At 39.2% G+C, this 24,926-nt stretch overlaps 1 protein-coding gene across 2 annotated transcripts in view; it reads right to left on the bottom strand.

Moving 5' to 3' along the window:
• The window catches only part of COX15 (cytochrome c oxidase 15), a 33,729-nt gene extending 10,304 nt beyond the window's left edge, over nt 1-23,425 (bottom strand). For both annotated transcript variants that reach the window (XM_010274221.3, XM_010274220.3), the window contains exons 1-5: nt 22,950-23,425; nt 18,967-19,262; nt 16,354-16,579; nt 16,036-16,281; nt 14,474-14,584 (exon numbers count right to left, since the gene is read on the bottom strand). In XM_010274221.3, coding sequence (XP_010272523.1) covers nt 14,474-14,584; nt 16,036-16,281; nt 16,354-16,579; nt 18,967-19,262; nt 22,950-23,138 — 1,068 coding nt within the window. In that variant the 5' untranslated portion in view covers nt 23,139-23,425. The remainder of the gene's footprint in view (nt 1-14,473; nt 14,585-16,035; nt 16,282-16,353; nt 16,580-18,966; nt 19,263-22,949) is intronic.
• Between the last annotated feature and the right edge of the window lie 1,501 nt (nt 23,426-24,926).

Genomic DNA, 24,926 nt, shown 5'->3' with positions numbered 1-24,926 from the left:
ACCAGATTTGCTACACAGACTACACTAGATGGGAGAAAAAATCCCAACATTGATGCTGTCTTTCTGGCAACTAAACAAAAAGGGAAGAAGGACTTCTCTATGGTGCAATGTTTTTTTTTTTTTTGATAAATAAAATCATCTTCCATTAATTCAAAGATTGGTTACATGAAAATCCACTTAGAGGCGCGAGGTGTCACCTCTCCAAACAGAAAATACACAAACTACAACAAAGATTACATAAATGTTGATGTTAAACAAGAGTTACAGTTGCACCCAGAACAATGTTTCCCTATTTGTCCCTTGTTTTGCCAAGACATCAGCAAATGCATTAGCTATCTCCCAACCACTGTACTGTTATAGACATATTTATTGTCAGCCATTTGAATTTCTTTAACTCATTTTTGTAGCCCCAAGTAACATCCTCCAGATTATTTAACCAATCCACCAGTGTCTTACAATCCCCTTCAATCAGAAGCTGCTCCACGTCCACTTCTTTTGCAAGAAGTATTCCTTGTATTGCAGCTAACAACTCTGCCCAGATAGAGTTCCCAACACCTAAAGGACCAAAGTAGAGTAAGACAACCTCTCCAGCCTCATTCCTCAGCACACCTTCCATGCCAGAGGGACCCAGGTTACCTGGCTACTCCCATCAAAATTCAGCTTCAAAGAACTAAGAGGAGGGGTGACCCAGCTAGTCAATACCCTTACCTTGGATGAGGAACAGCTTGCTACCAACATCCAATCCTTCCAACAATCAGTAAAAGAGAAATGGTTAAATAATTCTAGAGTCTTTAACCAATGTATTGACCTGTACACAATGCAGTCATTTAAGGCTTGATTGCTCCTTCCTTTTTCTTGGAAGATCCTGGCATTCCTTTCTTCCCATACTGTCCATAACAATGCTGCTTGCATGCACTTCCACATTTTCCTTCCTCTTTTATGGAGCCAAGAGAAAAAAGAAGGGTTAAAGATTGTGCTTACTTCTACTGGCATATTCCAACTATACCCAAACAAAGATAGAAGACAAACCTAGAGCTCTGCAATTACACTACAAGATAAAAATAGATTATTACAATCCTCACCATAGGGGTGCAACTTGGGCGGGCCCAGCCCGAGCCCGGACCGGCACAACCTGGAATTTTACACGGGTTGGGCTTGGATTTTCAGTCCTCAGGCTAGACTTGGGCCCAAGAAGTCAGGCTTTTTTATTTTTCGGGCTGGGCTTGGGCCTAGCCCTTAAGTAGCCCGAGCCCGGCCCAATTATATACATTTATACATATATATGTGTATATATGTAAATGTTGCATACATATTTACATATATATACATACATATTTGTATATATAACATTTGTATAGATATTCTGCATACATATTTACATACATACATAAATATATGTATATATATTTGCATAAATACATATATATATATATATAATTTTAGAGTGGGTTCATTGACCAACCCGAGCCTGGCTTGGGCCCAAACCCAACCCGAGTGCATCAAATTACAAGGCGGGTTGGGCTCGGATTGGGAAAATCAGGCTAGACCTCAAGCTCGGGCCTTAAGACCAAATTTTAGGGCCGGGCCTGGGTTGACCATAAACCCGGGCCCAACCCACCCGACTTGCACCCCTACCTCACCATGAGATCTGCAAAGAATGCACCAATTTGGTGATATACAAAGGACGGGTCTTCTCTTTTGTAAGTTATCCGTCGTGTTTACTTTACCATTCCACACTTCCCAACACAGCCATAACCTTGGGGGGGACCGGCCTACACTAGACTTCTTTGGAAGGGAAACATTGTTGAGAGGATGTTTGGCAGAGGAAATTGAAAAAGGAGCCACAAGAAAAAGACCCATTGGGGTGAATGGCCCAAATCCTTTTATCAGGCTTCGAAGGATCCAGCCAAACCTTATCAAGGAGACAGAAGAGTAGACAAACACTCAATTTCATCATCCCTTAACCCTCTACAGAAACCAAAATCCCAAGACAACGTTGACAAATTTAAAATCGACGGAAGGAATTTTGAGATCACCTCTTTTTTATACAAAGAAACAGAGTACAAGGATGGAAAAAGGTTTTTTAGAGGGAGATCTCCAGCCCAAATGTCCTCCCAAAACCGAATAGAATTACTAGAACAAGCATCATACCTGACACAACTGAGGAACTGCGGAAGAATTTTGTGAATTGCTCCATGGTGTAGCTAGGTTAGCCCCCTTTGATGCGCTAGCATCCCAACCACTCTCTGAACATCCATGAATACTCTTCACCACTTTGTGCCAGAGTCTATCTCACTCCAAATGCCACCTCCACAGCCACTTCCCTAACAAAGTTGAGTTCTTTTTAAGAACATTCTCGAGCCCTAATCCTCCTTCCTCTTTGCTTCGACCCACAACCCCCCAACTAATTAAGTGATCTTTTTTACCTTCTCCCGGTTCCCAAAGAAAATGTCTTGTCAATTTTTCCAATTTCTTTGCTTCCCTAGACGGTATCCTAAAGACAGGGAGGTAATAGGTAGGTAGATTCATGAGGGTAGTTTTTATCAAAGTGATCCTCCCACCCAAAGAGATAAATTTTCTTCCACAACTAATCTCTTTTCGATCTTCTCCAAGACTGGGGTCCTAAACCTACTCTCCCTAGGGTTTGCCCCTAACGGAAGCCCTAAGTAAGACAAAGGCCAGGAAGAAATGGAACACTCAAGACGATCTACAACCGCCTCAACCTCCTCAAAGTCTAGATTGACTCCAGCTATGCAGCTTTTTCCTAGATTGATTTTCAAATTGGAAACTCCTTCAAAAGCTCTAACCAATTCTTTCAGGCTTTCCACCTTCTCACCAAAGCCTCCATCACAAAAGGTCAAGTCATCTGCAAACTGAAGGTGAGTTACTAGAATTCAGTTTGTGCCTACTCTCCATCCCCTTATCACATCTTCCTTGTCAACCCTAGTGATAATTCAACTAAACACATCAGCTACCAAGGTAAAGAGAAAAGGTGAAAGTGGGTCCCCTTGTCTAATACCCCTGCTAGATGGAAAAAATCCCTCTACCATTTACTAGGATGGAATAGTGACAAGAGCTGACACAACCAAACACCCGACTACCTTCTCTAAGGTATAGTGTTATGAATTTAAGGAGTTTGGGCATGTTGTCTCCCATTGTAATAAAAATAATACGTGCACTTACTATGTCTCCCATTGTAAGAAAAAGAATACATGCACTTACTGCAAGCAATCCGACCATATTATTACTGAATGTCCTACTCGGCCTCAAAAAGGTAGTGGATCAAATCAAAAGAAAGGAAGCTACAAGACCTATCAAATTGCTATAGATGGTTCAGATGCATTTTCCTCTACTACTTCTATAGCTATCCAAAACGACACCTCCGGTGGCATGTCTGAAGAACAAATTCGATAGCTCATGTCCTCGGTCATCTCCTCAGCCTTCTCTGCTATTGGTCTAATTGGTAAGTCATCAACCTATTGTCCTTCACCAAACCCCAAACCATATGACAAGGGCCACACTCGATCAGTATCCCAAACCCCATCCTCCCAATAAACATATTATCACTCCAAATGGTGAAAAAAATAGATATTCTTGGTTGTGATGATTTGTATTTATCTACTTCTAAATCAACTCCCTTTCATTTATCCAAAACTTTATTTGTACCTAAGCTCACCATCAATTTGATTTCTGTTGGCCAACTTGTAGAGGAAGGTAACACTATCTCATTCACTTCTGATGGTTCTTTGATACAGGACCGGCAAACTAGGGAGGAGAAGGGGAAGGGTGTAGACTGGCCATCCGTTTCCTAAGAAACTTGATCAGTTATTTGCTTTTGGCAATTTACCTATTTCTATTGTTTCCTTTAAGAATGTGAATAAATATCGCATTACTTGTGGTTTATGTAAGAGTCATATTTTACCTTTTCCTTCTCACTCTGAGCATGCTACAATTCCTTTTTATTTAATACATAGTGATGTCTGGTCATCTTCGGTTGTCTCACGGTTGAGATATAAGTAATTTGTAACTTTTATTGATGATTGCACCTGTTTCACTTGGGTTTATTTTCTTCGTAAGAAATCTGAAATGTACACTGTATTTAAACACTTTCATACCTATGTTACTACCCAATTTGATGCTCAGATATGTGTGCTACGAACGGATTCAGGGGGAGAGTACTTTGATGGGGACTTCCAAATTTATTTAAAACAATATGGAATTCAATCCAAAAAATCACGTCCTGGCACCCCACAACAAAACAGGGTAGCAGAAAGAAAGAATGGGCATATCTTGAGTGTAGTCAAAATATTTCTACAAGATTCTCATGTACCCTCTTGGTTTTGGGTGGAGGCGGCCAGCATTGTTGTGTATCTCATAAATCATCTTCTGTCATCTGTTTTGAATAATTCTTCTCCTTTTCAATCTCTCTTTCACAAACCCCCAAACCTATCTATGCTCAAGGTTTTTGGTTGTGTTTGTTTTGTTCACCTTCAACCTCATGAACGCCCAAAGTTAACTACACAAGCAACTTTGTGTGCCTTTATGGGGTACAGTTCTTAACATAAAGGATTCCTTTGCTATGATCCTTCGGTCCGTCGTATTAGAATCTCGCGTAATGTAGTCTTTCTTGAGAGTGTGTCCTTTTTTGAACATATTGTAAAATTCCCAACTCCTTCCATTTCCTTATTGCACAATTTTGACTCTCCAGGTACCTCAGATATACCATTGCCACCTCCGTAACAACTTCAAACCTACTTCAAAAAGCAACAACCTTCTTCAATATAAATGCCCCCCTCTGCTCCACCACTAGTTGTTGATCCAGTCACTCCAGTTGCCTCAATAAGTGCACCTGATCTTCCCCTTGAACCCACTGCACCCACTTTATGTCATTCCTCTAGAATTTCTCGCCCACCTAACCGTTATGAGTTTTCACCAGATCATAGCTCCTTTTTTGTTGTTTTATCTACCACAGACATTGCCAGATCTTACTAGCAGGCTATAGCAGAACCACACTGGAAAGATGCCATGGATTATGAGATTCGAGCCTTCTTGAGAATGAGACCTGGGACTTAGTCAAAGCTCCACCAGAGACATCTCTCATAGGAACTCGATGGGTCTATTTTGTGAAACTGAAATCTGATGGAAGCCTAGACAAATACAAGGCTAGGTTGGTTGCACAAGACTTCAAACAGGAATATGGGATAAACTATGAGGAGACCTTTGCTCCGGTAGCTAAAATGACCACTGTACAACTTCTAATGGTTGAATCTGCAGCCAAACAGTGGATAATCCATTAGATGGATGTCAAGAAGGCTTTTCTCCATGGGGAGTTAAAGGAGACAGTCTATATGAAGCCCCCTCATGGATATTGTACAGACCCACAGCTTGTTTGTCGTCTGAAGAAGTTATTTTATGGCCTGAAGCAAGCTCCTAGAGCTTAGTTTGAGAAGTTCAGATTTGTCATCACTAATGTTGGCTTTATCCAAAGTTCTTCTGATTATTCTTTATTCACCTTAAGGCGGAAGCAGGGAGTAACGATGTTACTTCTTTATGTCGATGATATACTCATTACAAGGGATGATATAGAAGGAATTGCTAAGCTACAACAATTACTCAGTGAGTCTTTAAGATGAAAGACTTGGGGCCTCTGACATAATTCTTGGGGGTTGGGGCTTAAAGTGAGCAGAAACTCTCGGGGCTATTTTGTTAACCAACAAAAGTATGCAGCTAATCTTGTTAAACTAGCAAATCTTAGTGATTCCAAGATTGTGGACACCCCACTAGAACTGAATTTGAAACTCAGCAAAGATAATGGTTCTCTTCTTGAAGACCCTACCCTTTATCGTCAACTAGTGGCCAGTTTAATCTATCTCACCATGACTCAGCTAGATATATCTTATGCAGTTCAGCTGGTGAGCCAGTTCGTGTCTTCTCCAAGACAACCTCATTAATATGCAGTTCATCAGATCATTAGATATATGCGAGGCACCCTGTCACACGGGATGTTTTTCTCCTCCTCACCCCCTATTACCCTTACAGCTTATGCGGATGTTGATTGGGCTAGATGCCCTGACACCCAACGGTCCACTACTGGCTAGTGTGTATTCTTAGGCAACTCTCTTATCTCATGGAAGAGCAAGAAACAACCTATTGTACCCAAATCTTCCACTACTGGCTAGATGCCCTGATACCCGACGATCCACTACTACCGAGCTCTTCTACTTGAAATACTTAATGAACCATCACCATCTGTTCCTCTCTATGCAAACAATGTCAGTGCAATCAAAATTGCTTCCAACCCCATCTTCCATGAGTGCACCAAACACATAGAAGTTGATTGCTACTTCATCCGCGATCTCCTTCTTGAGGGTATTATATCTCTTCCTCGTGTCTCCTCCGGGCTCCAACTAGCAAACCTATTGACTAAAGCAATGACTCGGGCTCGGTATCTATTTCTCATGGACAAACTTATGCTTATTCCTAGGCATCAATTTGAGGGGGAGTGTAGAGACGGTGAGAAGATCTAGCCGTAGGGCTATTTTTGTACTTTTACTCTTCATTATTGTACATCTAATTTATGTATTCTCTTTCTTTTGTACAAATGTACACTAAGGGCAGATTTGTCCTTTTACCTTCTTTTAATATAAGTATATCTTTTAGGGTGTCGACGATCACAAGGTGACAACCCACCAATCTTTTGTTTCTCTCTTCCTCTCTCTCTCTAACAGAACATTACTGATGCGGATCTAGGTAGAAGACAAATGTGTGGCAGTGTGGAGGCAACTACTGGAATGTAAGCTCCTAGAAAAGCAAAGAAAAAAATGTGTTGTTGACAACACAGGGAGGTAAGCCGACAAAAAACTCTTCTTCCTCGTCTTCTTGGGTTACATCTAAGATGCTGGGCTTGGGAAAATTTCTAAGAGTTTCGATGGAGGGGTTAGAAGACGAAACAATCAAATATCTGGAAGGGGTGGAATAAAGAATACTCATGGAGAGAGGGAAACTCGCAGCTAGGAAGAGTGGGACTTCTTCAAAGAAAAGTAGAGAACTGATGAGGCTAACATGGGGTTTGAATGGCAAGGCTAGGAATAATGAGGGAGTGTCGAGGGGAAATAAGTAGAAGGGAGAAGTAGGAGTTAGTGGGGTTTCTGCCTTTTGCTTCAAGTTTTCTTGGAGCTAAAAATCTTGTCATGGAATGTCAAAGGTTTGGGGTCAGGAAGGAGGATGGTAGTGTGTGATGCTCTCAAGAGGTCTAGTTCACAAGTTGTTTTGTTGCAAGAAACAAAATTCGAAAGTGTAGATGCGGCAGTAATCCAAAGTATTTGGGTGGGGGGGAAGTCAAATAGAGATCAAAATCGACTAAAGGTAGCTCTAGGGGATTAGCAACTCTCTAGGACCCTCACACTCGATTATGGTACTGCACTTAAGTAGTCATGTGACTTGGGCGAATATGGGTTGGATAAGGGTATGAAGCACCCATTAGGATAAGAGGATAAGTCTTATCCACTTAGAGAGTCCAAATCTAAATAAAGATTTGGATTAGTAAGCTCCTAATTCGATTAGGAGAGGTGCTCCTAGTTCGAACTGGTCCAATTATCAATTTGTTTTCAGTTCTCTCTCTCTGCTCTTGCCGCCCCAGAAACCCTAGTTCGTTCTCCACCTTGTGGCTGATCTTGATCAGTCTTGATTTCTGATTTTTTGCAAGAAAACATCAGAACAATTTTGTGCTCACCTCCCTTGTTCGATCCAAGGTGTTGGATTATAGTTTTGCTGAAAACTGTGTTGCTGAACCGGTTTCAATTCAAGCTGCGCCATCTTCAGTGGAAGCTGGTTTTGGGACTTACTTTGGGCATGAACTACCACTTTGGGAGCTACACTTGTGGAATCCGTATCAGGTATAATTCTCCCCTTCTTTTGGTTTCAGAATGGTCCGGTTTCGGTGCAAAAACAATCCTAGAAAAATGCAGTTTTTCTAAAACTGAGAATGCAATTCCCAGAAGGTTGCAAGAAATTTTTGAAAGTTCGCCCAACCATCTAGCATGGTTCAGCCATCCATATGATGGATCTAGCTTCCTTCAAAATATACCTAGACTAATAATCAGGAGAACCCTACTTTACCAAGGCTGGACAGATTAAATCTTCCCAGATTTTAGGCAGATTGCTCTTCCCGAGCCTTTATCAGATTAGACCCCAATTCAGTTGCCTGTGAAGGTAGAGAGAAAGCCAAGACACCCTTCAAGCTTGAGAATGCCTGGTTTGAAGATGAAAGCTTCATTCCTTTGCTGAAATCTGTTTGGTGTGACTTACAAGTGGAAGGTACCAACTCTTTTATCCTTCCTAGGAAATTAGCTGCAATTAAGAAAGGGCAAAGATTTGGAAGGTGGAAAACAGTCTACCCTCGGAAACTGAAGAAAGGACCTGCCTTAGTATAATAGAAGAGATTGATAGGGCTGAAGAGTTAGGGCCAATCCCAGAGGCCCTAAGACAGAAGAGAAGTCAAGCTAAATTGAGTTATGGTAAACTGGCAGTTAAAGATGAAATAAGATGGAGGCAGAGAGCTAAAATTGATTGGCTTCAGCCAGGGGACAGAAATACGCATTTCTTCCACAAAATTGCAAATGCTTGGAATAGGTCTTCTATCATAAGTAAGCTGGAGTGAGATGGAAACTTGGGAGATTGATTGCTGAAATTAAACAGATTTCAACAGGTTTCTATAAGTTGTACAAAGAAAACTGGCCTAGAAGACCTCTTCCTTCAAACTTACCCTTCAAGCTTTTGAGTGGTGAGCAAAAACAGTGGCTTGAGAGACCTTTCACAGAGGAGGAAATTAAGGGTGCAATTAAAATGATGGAAAGTGAGAAGTCTCCTGGGTCCAATGGTCTTACGAACCTCTTTTATGCTAAATGTTGAGCACGATTTGGTTAGTTTTTCAGGCTTTCCATGGTAGTGCCTCTCTGCAAAAGAGACTAAATGCTACCTTTATTACTTTAATTCCGAAGATAGAAAGGGCTACAAACATAAAAGACTTCAGACCTAAGCCTCTTGAATAGCTTCTACAAAATCTTGGCAAAAAAAAAGTGTTGAATGAGAGAATGAAGGGAGTTCTGAATAGTGTGATCTCAAGTAGGGATGGCAACGGGGCGTGTTCGGGAAGGGTTTTGTAAATTCTAGACCCTACCCACCTCTCTAAACCTCCCAACCCGTACCCGCCCCAAAACCCATAGTGGGTTGGATTTTGAGACTCCAAACCCTACCCGCACATGAAAGTGCAAAACCCTTCCCGACCCTACCCTCCCCGTATTCAAGGGTAGGAGCGGTTGGGTTTAAAACCCGCATCTAATTTCCTATTATTTCTTGTCATATATAAGCAATAAATAAGTAAAACAACACAAATAAACATCAAGATTTCTAATTATTTGATTAAGACATGTAAAAAACATAACTATCAATTATCATTCACATAAAACTCAAAATATTATTAAAATCAACACCTAGTACATAAAGTTTATATGCTTTCCAACAATATACAGGTCGGGGAGGGTCAGGTTTAGCCTAATACCGTACCTTACCCGTACCCGTACAGGTTGTAGAATCCCAAAACCTATACCTACCCCAAAACCCGCCGTTTAAGCAAAAAAACCACCCTGTCGGGGAGGGTAGGGGCAGGTACCTACCAGGTAGGGTAGAAATTGCCATCCCTAATCTCAAGTAATCAAAGTGCCTTTGTTCCGAGGAGGCAAATGCTTGATTCGGTTCTCATTGCCAATTAACTTATTGACTCAAGAAGAGAGGATTCTCCTAGCTTGATCTGTAAGCTGGATATTTTAAAAGCCTATGACCATGTAAATTGGAAGTGTCTGGACTTTGTGCTGGAAAAAATGAATTTTGGTCAAAAGTGGAGAAATTTGATTAAAGTGTGCATATCTTCCCCCAAGCTTTTTATTTTTGGTAAATGGGAAAACTGCAGGTTTTTTTTATAGCACTAGAGGGTTAAGGCAGGGTAACCCTCTCTCTCCCCTTCAGTTCATCTGCCTTATGGAAATCCTTACCCAGTTTGCTAGAAGGGCAACTGATGCCAGGCTCTGGGAAGGTTTTGCTATTGCTCAGGGAGAGGAAAAAGTTAACATTCTGCAGTTTGCAGATGACACTCTCTATTTAATTGATGCTGATCCTGATCCGTTAGAAGTGTTACTTGGAGTTCTTTGTTGGTTTGAAGTGATCTCAACCCTAAAGGTGAACTTGGGCAAGAGTGTGATCATTTCAGCAGTTGAATGGTCACAATTGCTGAATGTAATATCATATTGGATCAGATTCGGATGGCAGAAGTAGAATCCGATTAAAAATCGGATCGAACTCGGATTCACCCCCATCCGATCAGATAAAAATCCAAGTCCGATATATTTATAAATATAAATATATTTTATATTATATACTTTTATACATTAATGGAATAGATAAAATTTCTTAGGGGTAAATGAGGAAATATGTTCCTCAAACCCCCAGTCGGCCAGCCCTAAAATCCTAAACCCTCACTTGACACTTCAACAATCGACATTTTGTTCTCACTTCTCCTCTCTTGTCGTCACCTAACTCGCCTTGCCATTTGCCAAGTTGTAGTCATGCTCTCCTCTCCCAACTCTCACTCTTTGCAACAACCAAGTCGTCGTCGCCGTTCTTTTCTCGCCATCATCATTCTTTTCTCGCCTAGGTTTTCTTCTTGACCATAGGTTTTCATTTGTTCTGAATAAATTATAGATTATTTCAAAAATTTTTTAAATAAAAATTTAAATTTTACAGATTACAGAATTGTTTCAAAACTTTTGAGTAAAAATTACTGATTATAGATTTTGTTTTAATGATATTAAATTCAGCAATTGTCAACTGCTGAAATAGGTAGCTTCAGTTGGAGTCGAATTAAAATCCAAAATCCAATCGGATTCGAACTCAGATTCCCTGCACATAATCCGATTGGATTTTGGATCGGAGTCAGATGCAGCCAACAGCATGTCGAATCAAACTCAGATTTAGATGAATTCGATCCAATGACAGGCCTAGTGCTGAGTCTTGGCTTGCAGAGTGGATACCCTCCCTGTAAAGTATTTGGGCCTCCCTCTGGGAACAAAGTGTACATCTGCTGCTTTGTGGGACCCTGTGATTGAAAGGTTGGAGAGGAAACTCTCTTCTTGGAAGGTTAAATATCTCTCAGTGGGAGGTAGGGTAACACTTGTAAAGAGCACTCTGTCTAACCTTCCCACTTATTTCCTTTCCCTCTTCCCGATTCCAACTAAAATTGCCAAAAAGCTAGAGTGCCTACGAAGAAACTTCCTTTGGAAAAGGTGAAGAAGAAAATAAAGTCCATCTCATTAAGTGGGAGCAAGTCTGTCTTCCTATTGAAGAAGGGGTCTGCGTATCAGAAAAATTAAAATTGTTCACCTACGCAAGTGGTTTGGAGGTTTGTTACTGAAAGGAACTCATGGTGGAGAATTGCGGCCAAGTTTGGGGTAATTTGGGGGGGAGGGTGGGGGTGCTCTCAAGATTGCCTTCCAAATTGGGGCTGTTCTATTTGGAAAGGAATCATGAATGAAATGTTTCCCCTATTTTTCTGAAGGGGTGGGGTTTAAATTAGGCAAAGGTGACAGGTTAAAGTTCTGGAAAGATCCTTGGTGTATGGACAGTACCCTGGCTGAGGCCTTTCCTCACCTTCTTCCAGTGTGCTTCTTACCAAGATTTCTCAGTTGCTGATTCTTATATCTGTTCTGAAAATTCAGTAGGTTCAGAAGAAATTTGTTTGACTGGGAGATTGGTGAAGTGTTGGAGTTGCTGAACCTGTTACAGAGGATGATTGGTGTTGGAAGTAGAATGGTGATCGGTTTTTCTCAGTGAGATCTTTGGCTTCAAAGCCAAACAGTTCAGGTCTGTCAGATTTCCCTAGCAAACAAATTTGGAATCTCACCCCTCCCTCAAAAGTGAACTTTCTGATTTGGGCTATGTCTCTGGATAAGTGCCTCACTAGAACAAATCTGGAGAGGAGACTGCATCTCTTGGATCTGTGGCCTTTGTGGCCTGGTGCCTAAAACAACTGACCACCTGAGCTTACACTGTTCTATCACCTCTAAGGTGTGGGATCATTTTCTCAATGCAGTTGGGATCAGTTGGGTTATGCTGAGCTCAGTCAAAGACTTAATGTGCTGCTGTAATGTCCAAGGCCTGAAGAAAAAAGGAAAGATTATCTGGAAGTCTCTGCCTGCAGATGTACTCTGGTCTATCTGGACCGAAAGGAGAAATAAAATCTTCTGTAACAAAGTGAAGAGTTCAGAAGATTTAATCCTTTCTGCTATTAGCAGACTGATATCTTCGGATTCTGTAAAATCTGAGTTCAAAAACCAGAATGTGTCTGAGTTGTTAAGAACCCTTTAGAGCTTGTAATCTGTTCTGTTCTCCTGGTCGATCTCAGTGAGGCCAGGGAATCGTTGTACTATTTGCCTGTTGGTTTCTAATAAAATTCATCTTACCTTTCAAAAAAAACAAAAATCTGGGGAAGACATGTGGGTTCCAGGCTTGGGAAATTTCCAAATATCCAATCAAAATCAGGGGAATTGTCCTCTATCCAGAATGCAAGATCTGATATTCCAACATTCTCGGCGGTGTATTGATAAAAAAACAAAAAAAAAAAAATCCTCGGACGTGGAACATGGGAGGTCATTCGGGTATGGTTTAGTAACCAATAAGCAAAAGCCATACAAAGCATTCCCATTAGTTGGGGAGATCATCAGGACACCATATTCTGGAATTTTCATAACTCAGGAGAATGTACAGTGAAGACAACCTACCATGTTGCAAAGGAAATGCTAGATGAGGAAAATTAAAACTCCAGTCACATGCCTCTGTTCTCAAAGACCCACTGGAAGGGTATATGGAGTCTAAGTATCCCACCTAAAGTTAAGAATCTGCTTTGGAGAATCAGCCATGGGGCAATCCCAGTGAGAACAGAATTGAAGAGGAAGAAAATCCTATCAGATGATCTCTGCCCCCGATGCAGAAAGGAAGAAGAAACCATCAGACATTTATTCCTCCATTGTGATTTCAGCAGGGCAGTGTGGTTTGGGTCAACTCTAAGTGCAAAACCAAATCAGTGAGACTCCCTCACATCATGGCTAGAACAATGGATCGCATCAGATGGCGATGAAATTCAGAAGCAGGCAGAGGATTATTGCTGCAACTTGTTGGAACATTTGGACATCTCAAAACAAGTTAGTCTTCTCCACTGAGAACCAGTCCCTGCAACAAGTCCTATGCAAAATCAAGAGGGGGCTCAATTGGTGGAATCAAGTCCCAGAAGCTCAACCAATCAATTTAACTGTCCATAGACCTCCCTAGAGATGGATCCGTCCACCACAGGAATGGTTAAAGCTAAACACCAATGCAGCCTTCCTATCTCTCTTAAAGCTGGTTTAGGAGCCATCATAAGGTCATCTACAGGGGAAGCAGTGGGGACCTACAGGGTTCAGACCTGGTGTTTGACAGCTCACATAGCAGAGATCCTTGCTGTTAGAATGGGTATGTAACTCGCTATGCAACTGGGCATCCAAAAGGTAATAGCAGATGCGATGAATGTAGTCCAAGACATTCAGCATGCAGAGTCTCTCCCAGTGTCTCCGCAAGGTCATCTCATTAAAGCATGAGTCACATTTCTAGGAAGCATGAGTCACATTTCTAGGAGCAGAGTCACTGTTAGATTGCATTTTTTAGGAAGCATGAGTCACATTTCTACAAATGATCCAACCCTTGGAGCTTTTCAAACTAGATATAAACCAATACTTTCCTGTTCCCACTCCAACTCCACAAAGCTGGACACCTAAGTGTTAAACTACACTTGAAACCAATCACCTCGGTTACCATTTTCAATAGCATACATATACTGAAAGGTCTAGCCCCAATACAAAAGTCAAATTGTGGTTCAAGGTGTTGGGAATCTCCAAAGTAACTCCAAGTTCCTAGACAAACTTAAGACAACTCCAGAGAAATTGTGTGCAATAAAAAGGTGCTGAATATAAATAATAGGAAGGGACTTCTTCAAAGAACCATCATGCTTCCACAATTTAAACACAATAAAAGTAGCAAGATTCTGACAATGGAACCAAACATTGAAAAGGAAGGTTCTTGCAGCTAGTTCTTCAATTTGAAAAGCATGTGCAACCAAAAAGAGAGGCTGGTACCTCACTATACCATGAGGACCCACCTAAGGGTTAAAAATCTCTTCCAGGCCGGCAGGCTGTTACTATGTAATTTTAATGGTAGAGGTTGATTCCCAAAACACAGTGATTGAACATATCATTCAAAATGAAACTAAGGCATCTTGTGATTCGGTAATATTGATATAATTATATCTTTACAACACTTGAAAACCAATTAGAAGAATCTAGTTTGACATGGAAATATCAACAAACTGGTAATTTAGCATGGGAAAGATTACCTGTACAGTTGATGTATTCTCAAAGAAGTTGCAGAATAGTGGCTCCATGCTGAAGATATCATCTGGAATCCATGCATCACCCATTTTTGGAAATGTATTATAAGCATGGCCCTGGTAATTGGTCATTAGATCAACTGTTACATCAGACTGCTTCCAAGTACTTTTGAGAACAACCTAAATATCTATACTATATATAAAAATGTGGATGCAGAATGAAAGTTTTTTGGACTAAAATTACCCTCTATTTCTTTGTCTAAAAAAGGGTATAAAAGTCATTTCATTTAGTTTTAATGCCAGCTTTAATGGCTACTAAAATGCTCATATTTATGTATTTAGTCCATCTCTAAATGTAAGGGTTGAAAATGTAACTTTAATTATTACTTTCCACCTCATTTAATCCCCTCTCATTAGCTCTTATACGTAAAGCATTAACTCCCATTTTCTCTTATTAAATCATATATTTAAGTTATTTTTTACTAATGAATGCTACTAATTAGATCTATGTCAATATTTTTAACAATGTAAACCTATATATTTTAAAGTTGACTCAAAAACAAAACCATTCTTTATCCAAGAGGTGGCTAAGCAATTCAACTATCCAAATCAAATTAATTAACCTATGAAATCATAGTTAGGTAATAAAATTTTTAAAATAGAAATAAATATAGAAAATTACAAAAATAGAGAAAAACTTAAACACATTTATGATATTTTTATTAATCAAATTAAAAAATAAGTGTAATAAACAAGAATTATTTTTATTGATGATGAAAAATGATATAAATAATTTAGAACTGACCAAAAATGAAATTATTTTATTGTTTGGCAAAGATCAATTGTTCAACTTTTGGGTCAAATGTATTATCCTTCAATGTCATACATAAATAATAAAAATTAATAAAATATAAAAATACATAAATTTTGCAAAAAAGAAAAGTGGACACATGTATAATATCATATATTTATCATATTAAAAAAAAAGTGTGGCATATCAGAATTATTTTTTACACATAGAAATACAAAAAAAAATTATAAAAAAGTTGAACACATTTATAATTCTATATTTACACTACTATTAAAAATATGAATAAAATTGTGGAAGTTTCTTTTGACTAAAATACTCATTTTTTTAATTTAGTCCCTATTTAATTGTGAGGTTTAAATTGTAAATTGAACTACAACTTTTCACCCCATTCAATTCCCTCTATTTAAATCTTACAATTTTTTTATAAATGAACAAAAAAATACACCAAAAAATAAAACATTACAAAAAAAAGAGTCTAGCCAAGCAAGTATGCCTATCAATGATACTTGAAACTTCACAACTCGATCCAATTATCACACATTTGGATAAGGTGTTTATGTAATCAGATTTGGATTTGGCACTCTATATCCGATTAATAATTAAAAACAAAAAATTAAAAAAATACATAAAATTTATAGAAAATTTTGTATACACTATTACTATCATTATCATCATCTAGAATTGCCACCCATGTGCACACTTACTAGTCCACTAGAAATGAGCAGAAGATGAGAAGTAAGAATAAAAGCTTTCATACCGCATCATTGCCTGCGACAAATGCTCCTGAAATGGCAGTAATACCAACAAGGACACTTAGAGGAAGAGCCAACTTCCGAATTTTGGCTGCTCCATGAACCCAAGCTAGGGAACCAGTAGGTGGATCAGGCATGACAACAGAAAGACCGGTCCACAGAAGGCCACAATATATGGCAAATGCCGATGTCAAATGAGCTGCAAGACGGTAAGGACTTACTCTAGGCTGAACATATTCAGATACGGGCTCCTACAACAAAGAGAAAATTATTTGCACAACAGACTACAACAAATCTACACAGAATGGTTAAGTTTTTCCTACCTCTAAACCACTTTTTACCATCCACCAGCCAACAAAACCTTGCCCAGCACCAAGTGCAAAAAGAGCAGAAAGTCTCAATCCAAGTCTGAATGTAATCCATCCCTTACGAAGAAAATAAGTTAATGGAAGGGCAAACATGACACCCAGTCCCCTTCCCCACATCCGGTGAGCATATTCCATCCAATATATGAATTTGAAATCGTCAACACTCAACCCTTTGTTAACACTGCAAATTATCAAAAGATAAGAAAAATGAAAATATGAGATTAGTAGAGGTTTTACACATTTACTCCAACAATAATAGAAAGGGTTAATTACTTAAATATACCCTGTGGTTTCACCAAACTACTTAAATATACCCTGTGGTTTCCAAAACTACTTCAGTATACCTTATGGGGTGGCCTCACTTGATACAAATAAGCTCTCCATTTGTGAAATGTTGTGAGCCGTATGCACCGAGTCTAATATTTTACTAATGTTCCAATTTTGCTCCCATTATCTTGTTTCTTTGAGCCATTTGGTAGAGGTTACTGTGAATCATAACCTCAGTGATCTCAGCCGCCTGAGAGCTCATATATAAGAAGATCCAGACCAACCCCAAGTCCCAAACATCAGCCCAGGCAATTAAAATCTTCTTCCACCATGTTTTTTTGCAGACCTTCTTGGACCCAATATACCGGTAGTAATAGTGGTGGATCTGACTACTTGCACGGATTTTTTTCACAACAGCTGATCCATATCTTACCTCTATGGCTCTATCACAAAGAAAGCTAATCTCCTCCATGAGTCCACCATTAATGAACCAGTTCATGGGTATGTCAGACAACATGCAACAACATCGCATCAAAACCAAATGGCCTACCTTCAGATTAAACCCAAATACATGGAAATAACTCATACGCGATAGAAGGCGAGGCAAAACAACCATAAATAATAACAGGAGAAATTACCACTCACTGTTGGCTAGTTTCAGGGAAAGCAAAGTCCACCATCAATGCTGCTCAGACTGCCAATAACATCCAAATCAGAAACCAATAACATCCAAAAATAACTAACCATAAAAAGAATTCTCAGTCTGAAATTGGTGGAAAAAAGGATGAAACAAAGAAAAATGTCCACCACCAAGATCGCCACAAACACTATTTATCTACCCAGAACACTATTGTCTTTTGGTGGAGAGCAAGCAATAGAAGACTGGATTTATGAGCAGAGAGCAAGCAATAGAAGACTGGATTTATGAGCAGAGAGCAAGCAAGAGAAGAAAGGTAGGATGAGGAAGCAAAAAAGACTGGATTCACTGCGAAAGCAGAACCTGAGTGAGGGACGAGAAGAATATGGTTGGAGAGACATATCCTATGTCTCCTTATTCCTGAACCCTGGGAGGGTTCATGGAGGAACCCCAAAAGGAGAATCGAAGCTAGAGTAGGGATTCAACATCAGAAATTTCAGGGACTATGACTGAGGTCATATTTTGAAATTTTAATGAACAATAAGGGCATTTTTGTCCTTTTATTTCTTTTCTGTCAATCTTAATGTTAAATTCTTTAACAGGGCATATTTAAGTAGCTTTGAAAACCACAAAGTATATTTTAGTAGTTTAGTGAAACCACAGGGTATATTTAAGTAACTAACCCTAATAGAAATTTATTTTTTCATGTATACACAAATGCAGATAAACCATTAGCATATAGGAGATGGAAAACATTAATGAGGCACCTGAGAATCAAATACAAAATATCAACAAATAATTGCCACTGCCAAGAAAGAATACAAACTAAATATGCTCTGAAAAAACAACCATAGTTTGATATGCTTAAAATAGTATATACTCAACTAACCACTGCCAAGAAAGACATAGAGACCAAATAATTGCCAGTTTAAAGCAAGGAGAAATATTGAACCACCATAGTTGTCAAGGCGACACCTAGGCGACAGGGTGCCCTTTGAGGCTCGCCTCGCCTAATCGCCAAGCAGTTTTCTACTTCCTACTATAAAATACTTTTTATAAAATAGACATTATTAAACTAAAATAATCATTTGTGTTTATATACTAATTTCTTTTTATTATTTTCTTATTTATTAGGGTTTAATCAACACAAACATTGCTAAATGCTGTATTGAACCCTCAAAGACTTAAAAACCTGAACCAATAAGTAAGGAAGAACTTAAAATTTTATCTAATCAGCACATTTTCCTCTTCCATATATTCTTCCTCTACTACTACTACTACTACCAATACCTTTTATTTTCTTCTTTTCCTATAATAAAAATAAGGGTTCAGCCCCTATATTTTTTTAATTTTATTTTCCTTCTTCCTTTTCTAATCATGAATATGTTGATTTTCTATACTTTAATATGAAATTTATACTTTTCTTATGGAAATCATGAATAATTATTAAAGAAATATGGTTATGGTACCTAGGGAACTACCCTAAGATCTATGTTTTTAACATAAAAAAATCCACCGCCTAGGTGACTAGGCGACAAGGCGCCCCCCAGTCGCCTAGCCTCGCCTTGGCGCCTTGAAAACTGTGCGAACCACAAAAGTCAAGAGGCTTTGACAATACAATTGCCATTTGGACTAAAAAATGACATACTGTGGGTTGCACTAACCGCTTGTATTCAGGAGACTGCTTGTATTTCTCAAATTCAACCAACCATTCTTCCTCTGATAGAGGAGGAAGTCTCCCAGTAAATTTCCAGTCAGTCATGGATAGACCAGATCTTGTAAGTCGTGTAATACCACCAAGTATCACCATACTGAAAACCCATGCAGCAGAACCGAAAAGCCATATTCCAACCATTTTTTGAGCATGAGGTCCTGCAGTAACTAGCATTTTCAACCCCTCATTCGATGGTCCAATAGATGCAGTAGTGCACATATTCCTTGAAGATGGACAAGAAAACCCCTGAAATATCAATAACAGATTGTGTTTTTCAGTTTTTCTTCATTTTCCCAGAACAACACTAAAATGTTAAAATCATAGAAAACCATTGAAAATGGCACCAAAACTCAATACAAAAGCATAAGGACTAAGTGGTTCAAGCAGGTAAATAAAATTTAAGAACTTTAAAATGGGGAAAAAGAAGAGGAATGTACAGTCACTCACTGTATTGGAAATTTCTCCCATTTTTACTTCAGTAATATAATATTCTTTACCATTTCTCAAAAAAAAACATAAAACAAAAAACAGGGTTATAGGCCATTATTCTTCATTTTCCCTTTTCTGTTAAACTCTTTCTTGGGAGGGATGGTCTTGATCATATCAACACAGTATGCCCAATACAGGATGCATTGTATTGGTATCCAAAGGGTTGGGCATATGGTATGCATGGAAAAAGATACAGTGTAAAGGGACCTATGCCGGTGATCTTCAACTCAGGACTGTTGCTAAAAGCTGTAGCAATGGTCAATACTGTTGCTAAAAGTTCAATACTATTGGCATAGGTCAAAAATCATTATTTTTAGTGGTCATAGTTGTCCTGATAGTTGCTGATCAAAAAAAAAAAAAAAAAAGGTTGTCCTGATAGCTTGAACTGCCAACACATATCCAATGACACCAGCAGTCCAAACTTGTTAGAACTATGGATTTTTCCCAAAAAAATTGGAAAACCTTGAAAATTATAGAAGAAGTTTTTTATTGTCTTAAATGATTCTCATTGTATTGTAGGAAAGAACTATAAGATGGACCCATCAACTCTATTAAACTCATTGGTCTAAAAATAATCTACGTTAAAAGTGATTTTTTTCTTAATTTTTTATGAAAAATTTGAAAATTAAAAAATAATTTATTTTATATATTCTAAATGATTTTCATGGTATGGAATGATTACCAATGATATATCAAAACCATTGATCCAACAACAATTTAATGTCTTGTAGTGAATTTTTCGTATATTGGAAAGCTCAAACATTGTTTGATGTACTATTAGTAAAGCTATTGTATGATAACTACATGTTCCAGATTCTCGGTATTGTTGGTTGTAATGTATCTCTTCAATCTTCATAAACTATAAGTGTGCATTTCTTATGTGTTTATGCTTTATTCATAGTTATTTCAAATTTAGATTTATTGTTATTGATGTATTTTTGGATTTGTAAGAGTTTCCCCACTGTATCCAAGTGTATCCATGTCTTTCCACTGTATCCATGAATATCCACAATGTACCACAATACATATCTGTATCCAACCTTACCAATATGATACATGATGATGATACAGATAGTTCGAACTTTGATCTTGATCCTATATGGACAATTAATGATGAAGAACAATGAATAACGACAAGAAAGGGGGATAAAGAAGGAAGATAAAACTAGAGGAATAATTTGAAAAAAGGTAGAAGCGAAGCTTGATGGTGATAGCCAATGTCTAGAAAACTGGACTAGACCAGCCAATTGGATCAGTTAAATGTGACCCAATCCCCAGGTAGGTTCAGTCATACCCCTAAAACTGCTATCACCAAAAAATAGGGTGGAGCCAAGCATATTGGTGGGGGGTCATAGTCCCCCCCAAAAAAACTTTTTGTTAAAGCTATCATTTATACAGCTAGTAAGTCGAGGCAGTAAAAAAGGTAGGGCCCATTTGGCGCGTCTTTCCGCACGGTCTTTCGGCTGTTTACAAGCCGGGCAGACCGATTTTCGGTCTATTTCCATTTGGCTCGTGGAAGATCTAGCCGCCAAAAGCCGGTGGCGAAAAGCCCATTTTGGGCTGATTTCGGGAAGCTCCAAATGAAGCTTTTCCCGTGGAAAGACACGAAAAGACGTGCATCTGCCACCTAAACCTTCCCGCCCCATTTCTCTTGAAACCCTATCCCCTCTACTCCCTATTTCATGTTCTTGTTTAACTTGACCCCCCCCCCCAAAAAAAGAAAATTTCTGGCTCCGCCACTGCCAAAAAAACAGCTAAAACCGTCCACCCATCCAGTCCAACCTGGGAACCAATGAACCAATCCTAGTTTTGTGCAACCAGCCATTTTTCCCCTCAATTTTTTTTAAATTTAAATGCAAACTTCAAGAAGCCATAATTTTGTGCTCATTCATCTGATTGGGGTGAACTTTATATTATTTTGGGTAACTTTTCAAGATCTACATGTTCCCAAGGGGCCAAAGGAACATTTCCTCGTTATTTTTTCCAAGAAATGCCTTTTTTGGCCTCAAATCTTAATTTTTAATATAAAAATTGAAACTAAAATAAAAAAATATAGGTTAAAGCAGAGCATAATTATATATCTTGAATATATGTATATAATTAATATTATTATTTATACATTAAATAATTGTGCATATTATATTATTGATTATATACATTACATAATCATGGTTTGACCTCATTTGAACCTCTGACCCATGAACCTCTCCCTTTATTTGGCTCAATGCCGGGTCCAGTTCTCTAAACATTGGTGATGGCATGTACTTTTTTTTGATAAATATGGCATGTACTTTTTTCCTTATTTGGTTAAAGCACTTCTCTAGCTGCAGCTACTGTGGTGAAGTCGGAAAACTGAAAACATAAAAGCTCCAATTTGAGAATTTATTTTGATGATTCAATATGTGCCCTGTGGCACCCACCATGGCCCAAGATATGTGACTTCATGTATTAACAGGTTGAGTGGAGTGGGTTAAGGTGGGTTTAGGTTGCATTCCACCTATACAATTCCTATTTAGTCATTAACGGATTGGCAGACTAGATAGATAGGTTGAAGGTCAAGCTGCCTAATTGCCACCGGGTCCACCCCATTGGTGATTAAATCTGTTCACCATGCATGACCACTGAACTTTATCAAAAAAAATGCATGATCACTGAACAGACATCTTTTTCAGATGGGGAAGAAACCAAAGAATTTAGACATAAAAAGACTATAAATATTATTGGTCACTCACCAAAAAGATGTCAGGAAAAGTATGAAGCAAAAAGTATGAGGTGCTTAATTGGAACTACATCCTATACAAATTGTAGTAGCACGAAAAGAGGCAAAAGTATCAAGAGAAGCATGAAATTAGAAATTATTCAAACATTGAATAATTTAACACCACTGACATATTGTGAAAGTTTTGTAAAGAAATAGAAAATAAATCATGAAAATTATATATATATATATAAGTAAGAACGATAAGAACAAGAAGACTCCCAACAATTCCTTTAAGAGAGACATTGGCTAAAGACTGGCCAACTCTTTAGCCTCTATATTTGACATTTGGGTTCAACTTGTTTCATCATAAGGTAGGCATAAAAATTTTCAACCTGTAAACTTGCAATTAATTTTCTGCCTCTTTTGTGGCTGGAAGTGTTATTCCACCAATTCTACGTAGAAACAAGCGCAAACTTAGAAAAGGAACAGAGAAACTAAGATTACCATTATCTGCCGTGAATTGGATGAAGCTCTGAAAACTTTTCCCTTTCTAACTTAAGAGAGTGTAAAATTTCAACAAAATATAGATATAAAAAAAGCGCTATACCGAATTTATGCAATTTTTTGTGACTAAACAGTGGATATTAAAATAGTAAGAAGTCAGAAGAGTTTTTCCTTTCTTTTAATACACTACTACACGAGAGATGGAAAAACGCAATGTGGTAGAGAAACGAAATCCATACCTTTTTTACGGATCTAAAGACATGGAAGTAGCTCCTCCCGCTAAACGAATAGCCGGAAGATCTAGAGAAGAATTTGGGGGAGACATGGGAGGATTCATTTGAAACTCTAGATGCGTCCTTGACGTGAGAGAAGAAATTTAGGGCTTTGTTTCTTCGGAGAATCGTAGTAACCAATCTGGCCTGAAACATCTCCTCCAACAGTTGAATTCTCTCTCTCCAACTGAATTTTTAGTTTAGACAAAAGAGAGAGATGTTAAAGATGGGGGATTTGAAGTGCGCCGATCAGGCAAGAGAAGGGTTTTAGCCGGGTTTTGAGTCTTTTGACTTGTGTTGTGACTTGTGAGTGATACACACTATTATCGATACGTCCTTACATGGTAAAAGAGAAAAATGGTGGGCAATATCAATATATCCGGATCGGGTAATACATATCCTAATCCCTTCCCGACCTGAAGGCTCAAGCACGAAGGAGAGTGTGATCCTCATAGAGAGACAGAGAGAGTTGACCTCCCGATCCCGAATCCCCAATGCGGACCTGAAAAACAGACGGACCAGACTAACCCATTCCTGGCAAGTTCCTGATTTGATGGTGTAACCATTTCGGTGGGAACGGTTTGATTGATAATCATGTTTTGAATTCCTGAATCCTGATTTCCATTAAAATGCATAATTATAAAACCGAAAATCGATTCTGGGTTAGGGTCGAAATTTGTGAACCCGACTCTATAAGTATATTTGTTATATATATAATGCCACGTCATGGCCACAGCTTTCTCTATCCTTGACGAGAACTCCCCGCCCATCCCATTTCAGCCTTTCTTACTCCTTCATGAATCCATCTCATCACTTCGTTCTTCTTCTTTCATGAGTCCGGATCTCCTACTCACGAGAACCTTGCCCACGTTTATCACAGCCATACATGGAGAACATCTCATCCTCTGCATAGTATTATGTAGGGAGAGATGTTCCCAATTCATGGAGGGTAGTGTGTTGTGGGTAGACGTGGGCAGGAGATCCAAACTCCTCTTTCATAATGACACCTCATCATGCCCGGCCCACCCCTCTTTCTTCTATGTTTATCCTTTTGGATATCTCTTCCTAAAGTTATTCCTGATGAATGGATTTTTGGTAGCACCCTGTTGTTCGGACTACTTCCAAGTGGCTGATGACTCAGAGGCCGAAGTGAAGGATTTTTGCTAGATGAGGACTTGGATGCCGAGCTAACTAGGCCGAGCCGAGGGGTAGATTGGGAGCCGAGCTAGGTAGCTCGTCAGAGAAACCTATAAGGAATCAATGTTAGAGGACCCGGGGTGGCTAACTCGGTGAGGTCACTTCAATGATTAAGTTAGTACTCTCGTAGTAAATCGCGAGCTAAAAAAAAAAATCAGAAAGTATGAAAGCTAGAATGCGCTTACTCGCCTCTCCTTTGTGTTGTCAGGGTTGGTGCCTTTATATAGGCATTGTTTGGTGTGGGCCTCATGCACCGCATCCGAGATTTCTGGGTGGTCGTGCCTAACCAGTCTGAAATCCTCGAAGGTAACCACCATGCACGTTGACCACCCTTCAGAATGTTCGGTATATGGGCCAACTTCTGAGAAACGTGGGAGTGTCGGGATATGCATGCCGGATTTGTCTGCGAGCATGTCTCGTAGGTCGCCACTTGGACCTCAGTCACGCCGGCACGCCCTCGAGGGAGGTCACTCCTCGCGTCGAGGTCACTTCGGCCAATGACGAGGTGCTACAGGTTGGCCCTAGACGAGTGTAACTGGAGATGGCGGTGGCAGGTGGCGGTGGCAAGTGGCCGTTGGAGTGCGGCTGTCAAGCGTCAAATCCCAAGTCAGTCAGGTGCGTCGCCCCTAGATAAGGACTCTTTCGGTGTCAGGTACGGTGTGGTTTGTTCAGTTCGGTGTCCTGGAGGCGAAGTGCTGGAGTGGTGTGTGAGGTGAAGTCCTGAGTTCGGACAGAAGCGTGGCTTGA

Source organism: Nelumbo nucifera, chromosome 1 (assembly GCF_055504915.1).
Source record: "Nelumbo nucifera cultivar China Antique chromosome 1, China Antique-T2T, whole genome shotgun sequence".
Lineage (NCBI taxonomy): Eukaryota > Viridiplantae > Streptophyta > Magnoliopsida > Proteales > Nelumbonaceae > Nelumbo > Nelumbo nucifera.
This window is presented reverse-complemented; position numbering and strand designations above follow the sequence as displayed.